General features: G+C 41.7%; 1 protein-coding gene across 1 annotated transcript; it reads left to right on the top strand.

The window, feature by feature from the left end:
• Nucleotides 1-1,656: 1,656 nt before the first annotated feature.
• Nucleotides 1,657-11,325, top strand: pdlim3a (PDZ and LIM domain 3a). The gene is given in 7 exon segments (NM_001200547.1): nt 1,657-1,821; nt 8,194-8,345; nt 8,422-8,506; nt 8,606-8,793; nt 9,920-10,053; nt 10,168-10,279; nt 10,877-11,325. Coding segments are annotated over 7 exon segments (933 nt in total). The 5' UTR covers nt 1,657-1,728; the 3' UTR covers nt 11,046-11,325.
• The last annotated feature ends 1,969 nt before the right edge of the window (nt 11,326-13,294 follow it).

The raw sequence follows: 13,294 nt of genomic DNA, 5'->3' as shown, positions 1-13,294 counted from the left end.
ACCAAATAAGGGCAGGAGCTCTGATCACCATCCTCAGGGCTCATACGCACACACACACACACACACACACACACACACACACACACACACACACACACACACAGGGTGTTTCAGACAGTTAACCTTCTGTACTGATCCCTGTAATCCTGGTGTCTTGTGTGTTCGGAGTAAAGCACAGGGCCCAAATCCACCTGATTTGGCTCGTCAGCTTCATTTGGTGTTCACACAAGGAGATTGCCAAAACTTCTGGACTCTAGACATATTGTAGTGTTTAAGTCATGTCATTTTTATATTTCGCTCAACTGACATGAACTGGCTTCGTCTCATGATTCTGCATGTGGAGAATGTGCTTTTGCACGAAGCCTCGCGTTTGCTGGGACGCGGAGAACACCGTGTCCAAGGCGAAGCATGGTGGCGGTAGCATCGTGTGGTGGCGATGCTTTTCATCAGCAGGGGCTATCAAACTGGACATGTATCAGCTCTACACTGGAAAAATTTCATTCCCAGTGACTACAAGCGCTCAATGCCGTCGCTGTGGACAGCAACAGACCCCGTTAACGTCGTTCGGTGTTGCCATGGCAGCAATGACGTCAGTTTCCTGATGGACAAAGGACAAGGAGCTCATCTACATACGCTGAACTTTAAACTCTGCATTCAAGACCGTTGAGACTTGAAATTTCCTCCAAAAGTTCAGAGTATGTTCAATAGCCTAGAGGTCTTTCCCCTCAAGTGTCCTCGCTTTCTTTTATACCGGTACAGTTTAAGAAGGAAAAACATCTGACTTCTGCATTTATTATTCAACTTTATACTTCAGCAGTGTAAATCCTAACGTTCCGGGACATCGTACATGATCACGGCGATCATAAACATCACATATTTTCTCTCATGATGCCATTACTAAAACAAAGCAGTATTATGTACAGGAGCTTTAAGCGAAAACAGATCCCAGATCAGTAACACAAACTGCTTGTTCTAATGTGAAAAGACTTTAAGCGCTATGAAAATGAGCAAACTGATCTCAGGTCAGTCAAACGTTCTGTTTACGGTCATGTATACAAATGCTAAACGTAATGAACGTGGAAAAAAACTGGATTTCGGATGAGTATAATTAATCGTTTATGTTAATATATAGGATCTTTAATAAATAATTATACGAACTGATTGCAGATCTGTAGGATCAACATGATTTATTCTAGTGTATAGGAGTTTCAAGCAATATGAAAAACGAAAAAGCTGATCTCGGGCCAGTGGCATCAATTATTAAACATTATACAACTCACAGAACTGGTCTCAGGTCAGTGGTGTTACCTGTATTCACATGCATATGAGCCTGGTGAAAGGTGAATAACTGATCTCAGATCAGTAATGTTACAAATGTTTGTTTGCACATATTGGTGTTTTAAGCTTTCTGAGAGTTACAGAACTGATCTCTGGTCAGTACCACAGGACTATCGGGTCTTAAGGAGGAGTGGAAGTGAGGAATCAGGGATGATAAGAATGAAGAGGAGGAGAGAGAGAGAGAGAGAGAGAGAGAGAGAGAGAGAGAGAGAGAGAGAGAATGTTTTAGATGTATGATCTACCCAAATAGCTCGTCCTGGGAGGTGGGGTCTTTTCCTGTGTTAATAGAGCCTAAACACAGGACAGTGCTCCATTCTGCTTGAGGATACACACTCTATACACACACACACACACACACACACACACACACACACACACACTGCAAAGGACATGGCACACAGTGTCATACTGGATGGACCGGCACCATGGGGCTTCCGGCTGATTGGAGGAAAGGATTTCAACCAACCTCTCACTATCGCCAAGGTGAGCGTATGTGTGTGTGTGTGTGTGTGTGTGTGTGTGTGTGTGTGTGTGTGTGTGTGTGTGTTAGCTCAAATAAGCATGTAACAGCCAATTTATGCTATAATAACCTAAGTGGAAACATTCGAGCCTCTGTGTATATAGTTCAGTGCATGTGTGTGTGTGTGTGTGTCTCTCTCTCTCTCTCTCTCTCACACACACACACACACACATACACACATACACAGGAGCAGGAAGTGCACTTTGTCCCTGCAACAAGTCCAACAACGAGTGTTAGAGCGAGTGTGCACTTCAGGAGTGCTCACTTCGAACACAAGACTGAATTTTTTTTTAAAAAAAGAGGCTCGGTTTTGAACCCGACCCAGCGTCCGGGATAGATTTCTTGTAATTGTAAAAGCCAAAACTAAATTTAGAGAGTGTGTGTGTGATGCTAAAAGTTCAGCAGTGAATCATTCATGAGGAAGGCAGCGTTGGGAACGCTCGCACCTGTTCCCGGAGCGGATTATTGCGGCTCGTTTGAGCTAAACAGCGCTGATCGATGGAGATTTTTATGGACCTGATGGATGTGGAACCTGAACAAAACTTTCCTCAACAAAGACGTCCCAGATGATCCTGTGCTTCAAAATGATTTCAAGATAACTGTAAAAGCAGACATATTTCAGATTTCGTCACCAGCGTAGTATCCCAAACATCAAGAAAACCGAAATTATTACATGATTTGAATTCATCCCAGCATGTCTGAATACATACGCTTGCCCATTTTTCCTATTTCCAGCACGTCAACTTCGAGAACTGACTGTTATAGATGTATATATATATATATATATATATATATATATATATCCCACATCTTACTGTGGCATTTTAATGAGATAATCAATATTATTCCCTTCACCTGTCAGTGGTTTAAATGTTATGGCTGATCGGTGTATTTACAGTCCCCTCCGAAAGTATTGGAACAGCACGGCCAGTTCATTCGATCATTTGTGCTTTACACCAAAGACATTTAGGTTTGAGATCAAACCTGGATATGAGACGAGAGTTCAGGATTTCGGAGTTTAGCTTAAAGTCTGCTGATTGACTTGTCCAGTCTAAAAAATTCCACCGTTTCCGCCCGATGAAGTCCTGTGTTGAGGTGGCAGTGTGTGTTGGATCGTTGTCTCGCTGCATGATGAAGTTCCTCCTGATTCATTTGGATGGATTTCTCTGGAAATTGGCGGACAGAATGTCCGTGTAAACTTCTGAGTTCGTTCTGCTGCTACCATCATGACTTCCATCATCAATAAAGATTAATGAGAATGTTCCAGAAGCAGCCATGCAAAGTCCAAGCCATGACACTACCTCCACCATGTTTCACAGATGAGCTCGTATGTTTCTTGCTTTCTCCACACGTTGGCCTTTCCATCACTTTGGTAGAGGTTCATTTTGGTTTCAGAACTTTTATGGTGCATATCTGTATTTCTTTGCGAATTCCAATCTGGCGTTCTGATTTTTACTGCTGATGAGTGGTTTGTATCTTGTGGTACATCCTCTACTATGTGGTCATTCCAAATTGCTGTATTGGTTATGCCAAATGTTTGTGTAATGCCTCCTTTCCCCTCTTTTCTCAGCTTCAATATGGCTCGCTTTTCTCCCATAGACAGCTCTCTGGTCTTGTTGTTGGTTTATCCTTTTTAACAACAAATTCACAGGTAAAACTGAAGAGTAGATGTTCAGAGCTATTTATTGTTTAAACAATCAGTCTAACAGAACACACCTGGGTAACAAGAAACACCCGTCATTCACCAATATTTTGTACTCACGTACAAGTTGGGTGGTCTGATACAAAATGTGCAGTCTTCTATATCGTTTAATACATCTGCACATAAGTACCAGGAAATAATAGCGGAAATAAACTCTCTTCTCGAATTCATCTTTTGATCTCAAACCCAAACGTCTTCAGTCTACAGAAAGAAAAAAACAATTGAATTGGCCTCGCTGTTCCAATCGTTTCAGAGGGGACTGTACATGTTTATAAGAGGAGATTTTCATACAGTTATAATAAGGTCTGGGAGTTATATTTCTAGGTGGAAAATGTTAATCAAAGCAATTAAAAAATGTAAAACATGATCTATTAATAAACGAGAAAAAGAGTGTTCTTTAAACATGTTTATACTGTGATATTTTGATACCACGGACGGAATTGTTGATACCATTCTTCCATGCTTGCTATAAAATCTCAAAGAATTCAGACTGTTTACCATGCTTTTAATTTTTCCATGACTGGACAAGTGTGTGTGTGTGTGTGTGTGTGTGTGTATGAGTGAGATCTGCTGAAGCGGTTCCTCCACAGACGGACACTTGGACATCGCAGTGTTTTTGCGTGAAGTTTCCCAGCTGTAGTTCTGCTCAAATGAGCTTTGGCTCTCAGTAAGATCGCTCCACACGTCCTGCGTTTCAGCTCAGAGACAGACGGCCATGTTTGGTCAAAAAGTCCTCCAGCTCTGTCTCTCTCTCTCTCGCTTTGTCTTTCTCTCTCTCACACAGAACAGTTGTTCTGTAGATTCATTAAAGACGTAACTCTGATAGAAAGTGTGACGAGAGTTGAACCGTTGTCCAAACTGATGCTCTGTATGTGGAATATTTACACAACAAGGTGTGATTACGGACACACACACTTATGAGATCTATATAGTACTGAATAATGGTCAGGGACGCGTCCACGGAGCCCTGAAGAAAACGCCTTCACGATGGCTTTCATCTGGCCTATTCAGAGCACAAGGTGTGATTTGGGACACGTCCAGATATCACGAGGCGTAACTAATTGAGACGCAGGTCTAACTGGTCAGATGTGTCTCTCTAGATGTTTCTACAGTGGACTGATGACAAACATGTGAAGCATTCATAGTTGTGTCTGAGGCCTGTATGTAGTGAATACAGTGTGAATTGACACACAAGCGCATTCACGAATGTGTGTTTGTGAAGTATGTAGGGAATAGGGTGTGTTGTTTAGGACACGCCCACAGTGGACTGATGATTGTGAGACATTTGTGATGGTCTTTATGTGAACTGTTCAGTGAAACAGTATGATTCGGGACACATCCTCATTAGACTCACGGTAGTGTTTACGCGAGGTATATGGTGAATAAGGAATGTGGTTTGTGAGACGTTTGTGATGGTCTTTTTCTGGTCATTTGTGACGGTGAGACAATCAGGATGTTTATCTAGCCTATATAGTGACCAGGGAGTGGATTGGGACACGTCCACAGTGGAGCTGATTACGGTGAGACGCCATGTGACTATCGCTACCGAATAATCAGCGAATTCTGTCGTCTACGGAGCTAATTCGTGGATTTGTTTCTTTATATTAGTGTGCTAGGTGGTGATCGTGATTATTATTTTTTTTTCTCTGTAGGGAATAAGTAGTTCCCTAGGAGTAGGGCACCATTTCAAACATATCTAGAGATCGAAGTAGCGCTAACAGCTACGTTGCTTTTGTAAATTCTCTCTGCTTAAGGAAAAAAACCAAAAAAAAACAAGACGATACACCTGACTTCGTAAGATCACATTATACTACCAGGCATTTTAATTTTCTATAAAATATGTTTTTACGGCCTCTCTTTTTATTTTATTTTTAAATGTTATTAGCATTCCAGAACTAGTTTTAGCTTAGCGCTAATACTTCAGAAAGTACTCCAGAGTCAGTAGCTGACTGTAATCAATTACTTTGCAAGTTAAAGATTTAGTTTATCATTTAGTAAAAATTTCTTCAGAAATTCCTCAGCCCATATAGGTAGCGCTGTTAACTAGCATATCGCACTATTAGCTAGCTAGCTAGCATTCGGGCATACGAAGCGTTCTGTCAGCTGAGCTAATGAGCAGTTTTTCTGGTCATTTCTGTCAGCCAAGACAACTTTTTTTTTTCTTTCCACAAGTGCTGTGTGATTCTTCTTTATTTTTGTCGAAATTCCTCATCTCCCTTGTTGATATCAGCTTGCTAACTCGATACAGTGCTGTAAATCTAGTTCTTTCTAAACCTAAAGGGTTTAAAGGGTCTTCTTTTCGTGCATGTACTACAGTCTCTCAGTCTTACAGTCTTATTAAAGTCTGTTTAATTTCGTGACATGTTTTATATCAGTCCCATGAGTTTTGGCTACAGATGCTATTCCTAGCATTCAGTGAACGCCCTCTTATGAGAATCTCAGTGTGTTTCCTCGAGTTCACACGGGGTCTGGAAGGAGGATGGAGTGATTCCCTTTTTATTTCTTTTTGGTGCCTTTTGGTAAATATTTCGTTATTCATCCTTCCGTAATTCCTCAGAGCCGTTTGTAGCTCTGCTGCCTTCACATGCTTGTCAGTGGGTCAGATTTATAGCCGTAATTATGCGGTGAATCCATATCTTCCTAAAATTCCCACTTATTATAAAAAAAAAAATAATAATAATGTAAACAGTATAACCATCAATCAGAGATGTGAAGCTAATTGTCGCAATGAGTACAACGGACCACTGAAACCGTTCGTTTGACCTCCATTTTGAAAAGGCATGCTAATAGCTAAAACATCGGTATCGAGATTCCCAACTATCTTCGACTGTGTATAGCGCTCATGAATTTACGATTCTGATTGGTCGGAAGGTGTCGATTCGTTTTCTCTAACGTTTGTATGAAAGCGCTCGTTCCGATACCTTACCGTTCCTATAGTAACGGCTCGTTCAGATACAGCGACTTCGGACGTCGGATCCTTCACGTGAACGGATGGATAAAAAATCGTAGTGTGAGCGTCGACGCGGTGATGTTTTCAGTAAGGAGAGGTTTGTTTAGCGTTTACGAAAAAAGGAGTCTCCAGCGTCAGCGCTTTGTATCAGTCCGAAGTAAAGCTGTAGCTTTAAGGACAGGGGAGTTCACGCTTTGCGGTTTCTCACGGAACTTGAAGCACTGTGAACGGATAGAAAGTACGACGCGTTCTTTAATAAGCAATAAATCGTAGTCGTCGTGGTGCACGGGGAATAAAACACTTCAGGGTGTGCTGTCATGGGAAAAGAATCAACTCCAGGGTGGTAACAGTATCTCCGCTTGGTCACACCACCTCTTCACTGGATTATTTGACTATAACAGCGTCATACGGTGTGTTTTATTCTTTTAGTCTTCAAGAAGATCAGATCTCAGATCAGATTTACTCGGATCAACGTGTGGTTTTCAGGGCCGTACTCTATATCAGTGCGTGATGCGATGAGATCATGATCCGGCCCAGCGATATTAATAAACCAGAGCAGGGGAAGCCGCAAACTCAGGAGTAGGAGTGAATAATGGGATCTAAACCGAAATCGTGTGTGCCTTTTAACAGGTTAATGCGTATATACGTGCCTGTGTGCTTAAGTCACGTAATGCAGTGCACATGCATGTGACGCGAGAGCAGATATCAGCGCACTCGCAGGGTTCGCCTGGAGATTGTTATCCTGTTTACTGTGGAAAAAACAGTTTACACAAGTGCACATACCAGCAGGGGAAAGAATCCACACACACACACACACACACACACACACACACACACACACACACACACACGAGTCTCCCATACACACATTCTCTGGCTCAGTCTGCGCTCTAAGACTCATACACAGGAGCCACGGGACTTTTATTTTATATATATATATATATATATAAAACTCCTTTAGAGATCTTGTTTGTACTAATTAAGCATTTAAACACCATTATTCTATTATGACCTCCATCCCATACCCTCCAAACACCACTTCTCAAGTGCAAGCTGGTACTGTACACAATCCAAACATCGCTGTATGACTTCATCTGGTGCGCAGAAAGAAAAATCGAGAGAATAACGAGGGAACGAGTCTTCATAGCTGCTCTAACGTACGTGAGAACGGGATCTAACTTGGTTCACGCCATTAACCGTGACTATAAATGGATAAAAAGTCATTCTTTAATCAATAGAGACGTCCATTTGTTCTGTGGTATAAAACCTGCGCTTCATCGCACCACCACATCGTTGATTATTTTCCTATAACAGCACGCCCTGAAGTGTTTTATACCTTATATAGTTCTTAATCTCCCCCGACAAGCGACAGCGAGTCTTTGGCTAACGTTTCAGTTATGATCCTCTCCGTTGTTCTTTTTCTTCTTGACGTGTGTTTAAACACGAACCGGCTGCACTCGTTAACGTGTCTAATAAACACAAGAGTGTTCCATGGCCTTGTTTTATGTGTGTAACTTGAGCAGGGAGCGGGATTAGATTAGGGAAGGAATACCCTGCGCTGATTCCGGGTCTTTTCAGCGAGTCAGATCATCCGGTTCCGCATCACTGTTTCAGGCAGGATGTTCTTATAAATGTGAAGTTGTCTACTTAAAAATGTCGAGCGTCTTTATTATCTCTGCTCAGATATCTGCAGGCAGCAAGGCCTCCATGGTAGACCTCTCTCCTGGTGATATTATCCTGGCTATAGATGGCATCTCCACCAGCAACATGATGCACTGTGAAGCTCAGACTCGCATAAAGCAGGCCACACGACAGCTCAGCTTAACCGTCCAGAGGTCAGAGGTCATGCTACACTTTGTTTCAGGGAAATAAACCAATCAGTGGACCAACTATATCTTTTTTTTGTTACAGGCCAGAAACCAAACTGTGGACACCTCGAGTAAGAGAAGACGGCAGAGCGCATCCGTTTAAAATGAACCTGGAGGCAGAGAGACAGGTCAGTGCAATGCTCATAACCACGTATACTGTGTACATATTAGCATTACTTTCTATGCACTGTGCAACAATGGTAAGCGTCTTTCGTTTTCTACGGTAGGAGTACAGGCCAATAGGCACGGGCCATAACCGGAGAGCCGCGCCCTTTGTGGCGGCGGCCAACATTGACGACAAGCGACAGGTGGTCAGCTCCGCCTACAACTCTCCCATTGGTCTTTATTCTTCGGGCAATATCCAGGATGCCTTACAGGGGCAGCTCAGAGGCCTAATACAGAGCAAGCCAGAGAGGTGAGTGCGGAAGGAAGCTTTTCAGGTCTGAGCCACAATTAGTCACAAAATGTTCTCTCCAGAACAGTATAAGAGATGTATTTAAGTTGAAACTACACAGTGAAATAAGACGAAACTACATAATGACAGATTTCCAAAAGTACATAATGACAGAAGGATGAAGCAGATGATAAATATGGCCAAACCATGTAAGACCAAGTGACTTAAGTACAGACTACGTTATGAGAGAAAGAAGAAACTACAGACCAAACAACGTAATGAGGCCACGCCTCCTTCACTGAGACTGACAGACTCCGAGGCCACGCCTCCTTCACTGAGACCAACAGACACAGAGGCCAAACCTCCTTCTCTAAGACTGGCAGACTCAGAGGCCACGCCTCCTTCACTGAGACCGACAGACACAGAGGCCAAACCTCCTTCTCTAAGACTGGCAGTCTCAGAGGCCACGCCTCCGTCACTGAGACCGACAGACACCGAGGCCAAACCTCCTTCTCTAAGACTGGCAGACTCAGAGGCCACACCTCCTTCACTGAGACCGACAGACACCGAGGCCAAACCTCCTTCTCTAAGACTGGCAGACTCAGAGGCCACGCCTCCGTCACTGAGACTGACAGACAAAGTGGTCACACCTCCTTCACTAAGTCTGACAGACACAAAGGACACACCTCCTTCACTAAGACTGAAAAACACAAAAACTGTGCCTTCTTCAATGAGACTGACAGACAAAGAGGCCACGCCTCCTTCAGTGGGACTTGACGGTGACTCGTTCTGCTTGCCGGAGTGTGACGCAGGTCGTCTCAGGGACACACAGTCCATCATGTGGCTCACATTAGAACCACAGATATATGAGGTGTGTTAGAGAATGATGGCTAACAGAACAGCTCAGGAATGGACTGTGGGGATATGTCTCTTACAGTCAGGTGAACTTTATGACAAAGGAATGCACACACACACACACACACACACACACACACACACACACACGTACGCTGAGTGACCCAGAATAAAACACGTGAACAGTTCGGCTCAACACAAAACAGATGAAGTCAAAGCAGAGGACCTTGACCTAATAGAGTATGTGATGATGATGATAAGTGTGTGTGTGTGTGTGTGTGTGTGTGTGTAGTCCCAGGACGCTCACGTCTATAGAAGAATCAGATGTATACCGCATGCTACAGAAGGAAGAGGGAGAGACGGAGCCTCATGAACCCCGCCAATCAGGATCCTTCAAAGCCTTACAGGATTACATCAACAGTGAGGGTACGACACACACACACACACACACACAAATACACACACACTTACATTCCCTCAGTACAGCAGTCCATCATCATCTCGATTGATGGAAACGTTTGACGTTTCTCTGATTGACAGGAACACTTCCAGTCGTGACGAAGTCGGTGCAAGCGCCCATCACTAAGCCTCTCTCGCCTGGAGGAAACTTGCACAAACTGCCCATGTGTGACAAGTGTGGTAACGGCATAGTGTGAGTGTGTCAGAGGAATCCACAGCTTGGAAGATCATCTGGAAGTCGTGTTGTGCATGAACAGTCAGAAATCTATCCTCAAAAAAGTCAGAAATGTAACTGTCTGCGTATCCTGCAGCAATATTTTCAGAATATTAATGTGTATTACATCATTCAGCATCCAATCCGGGCTGCTATGAGGGTTATAAAGGCTGTTATAAAGTAGTCATAAAGGTGAAGTGTAACATGAAGGATGCAAGTGTGTATACTCGGCGTGGGTTTTATTTGGGAAAATCCAGGAATCGTAGCGTGTGTGCATATATCCACACGCATCAAATTAGTAACGATAATACGGTAACGAGACGGAAAACCGGAATAAACGTCGGACACAAAAAATACGGTTTAGAACTGAATCGTACAACTCACAAGAATTCGCAAGGATACAGCACAGTACGAGTGGATAAAATTACTCGATGACACGGAACAGGTGAACACATTAGGGCAACGAGGCGCGGAAACAGGACTAGAACTAAAACAGAGGCACGTGAATAAATGTTCTTTGTCTTTCTCTCTTCCTCTCTCTCTTTCTCTCTTTCTTCCTCTCTCTCTCTCTCTCAGTGGGATGGTAGTGAAAGTTCAAGATAAGTTTCGGCACCCTGGCTGTTTCGTCTGCTCGGACTGTGAGGAGAACCTGAAGCAAAAAGGCTACTTTTTCATAGATGACGAGATCTACTGCGAAACTCACGCACATGCTCGCGCAAAACCTCCCGAAAGCCCAGACCTGTAGATACTACACACGCACACACACACACAAACACACACTCACATCCAAATATTCTAAAATATTAATAATAATAAAAAAAACGATACTCACTTACAACTGCACTCACTTCATACACATACGCAACCGGTATGGTGATTTATTGAGGAAACACCGCAGGATGTTGATTGCATTGAATGTTAGTTTATTTGTGGGTTTTGAAACGTGTTTACACTGTGCTTTACACACACTCTAGGAATAAGCTATTGTGGATAAATATTTAAATAAAATGAAATGAACAACTGTGTGATTATTAACCTGGTAGATTTTCTATTAGAATACGACAGATATTTGTCTCAGTCGCATTATGCTGAAAGAAAATATCCACCATTTACCATAATTTAACTGATAGACTGATCAGCAGCGAACGGATTATACACAGAATTAACGTTAGCAATACGTTCTGAATGAGCCGTTGCTTTAAGCGAGCGTTAAAAAGAGTGGCCGTTTTTGAATAAAAAATATTGCTAAGAGTGTTTTAATATGAATATGCTTTAAATATATTCTCAAGGATCAATTGTTTGCGTTAGATAAAAGAGAGGACTATTTCGTTCTCCCAGTGTCAGTTGATTTGAGGAATAAAATATAACGGGTGTGCAAGAAACGTCAGAAACTCTCTGTCCTGACTGTTAGGATTGTGCTGACACTGGAGACTCCTTCCATGAATGTTAAATAAATCTCCTCACGGAAAACGAGTGATGTGGATCGTCCGCCATGCGAGTCCCCGAGCATGAGCTGTTGCTATAAAAACAATAACTAACATCAGCAAGAGCATTTATATATATATATATATATATATATATATATATATATATATATATATATATATATATATATATATATATATAAACCTGTGATTTGCCTCACATCCGAATTACACAGTCATGGGAAACGAATCAATAGATTCCAACCGATCCGAATCGAAGAAGTAAAATTTCCTGTAAATTACCCTCCAGTCCAGTGACACATTTCGCTAACGATGTTATAAAACTCTCCGCTACTAGCTTCAGTGTATTAGTAGCAACATTAGCATTTTTTCGATACACCTAATCATTACGATTTTCATACAGGATTCATTCTCCAGGCTGTGGAATAAAAGAACGCTTTATTATTAGCAGGATTAACGGGCAGCCATTTTGTGCAAAGACAATCAAACAATCATGTATCTTTTGATAAATGTGTTGTGATTAGCCCAACTTTTACCCTGATGAACTTCATTACTAAAAGATATATCCCCACATCTTTCCCTCTTATATAAGGGTACTTAGTTATACTTTGTATAAATATGTGTATACATAAATAAATGTATACATATCACTGAAATAGTAGGGTCAAGAGTAGTTATTTTCCTGTGAGAATGTGAGTGTACCTTTAAAATTCATTTAAGGGACATAACTGGGACTTTTTGAACCATTCTGGTGTATACGAAGGGTATATTTATGCTATATTCTATGTCTTGGTAAACACATATGAAGTTTATTGTAGCCTGGTTTGTTTACTAATCGATTTTAAAATGAAATAAATGCGGGTTCAGGAATAACTGCAGTATAATCAGACAGATAGATTTATCAGATTTATCACAAGTTTTTACATTTAGTTTCAGTGAAAATATATTTTAAAAAATGGATTTATCTAAAAAAGGAACACAGTGGAATGTCAATAGAAAATGACCCATTAAAAATCCTCATAAATAAAAAGTAAGTAGAATTATTATCCATTATTATTCATTAGTTTTTGGCACCTTTTGCTCATTAATACGGAAATTAAAGCATTGATGGGTGAAGTTACACTTATCCACCTGGTAAGATATTGACAAGAATGTTCTTTTTTGTTTTATTCAAATGAAAAAAATTTAGACTTAACAATTAAGAAGAAAAAGAAAAAAAAAATAATTCGCTTATGTGTTTCCTCCGAACCGGCAGGTGGCGGTGTGGCGCATCGTATACCTTTACACCTCCCTATTTACACCTACGAAGAAGTGTTCCTGCTCCGGATATTGATATTATTATGATTATTATGATGATTATCAGGCTGTTTGTGAGAAATGGTTCAGTGTTTTGTCGCGGAATGTGACCACAGTTACAGTAAAAACCAGTGCAGTTTTTTCCGTTTGCCCTCCAACATCCGAACGAGGCGGAAATGGGAGCAGCTCTGCGGGTTCGTGCTTTCTTTTGATTCACTTTCCTGTGTGATTGAGCCAGGGTTAGTCCCAAACC

This window comes from Ictalurus punctatus, chromosome 29, assembly GCF_001660625.3.
Source record: "Ictalurus punctatus breed USDA103 chromosome 29, Coco_2.0, whole genome shotgun sequence".
Taxonomy (NCBI): Eukaryota; Metazoa; Chordata; class Actinopteri; order Siluriformes; family Ictaluridae; genus Ictalurus; species Ictalurus punctatus.
This window is presented reverse-complemented; position numbering and strand designations above follow the sequence as displayed.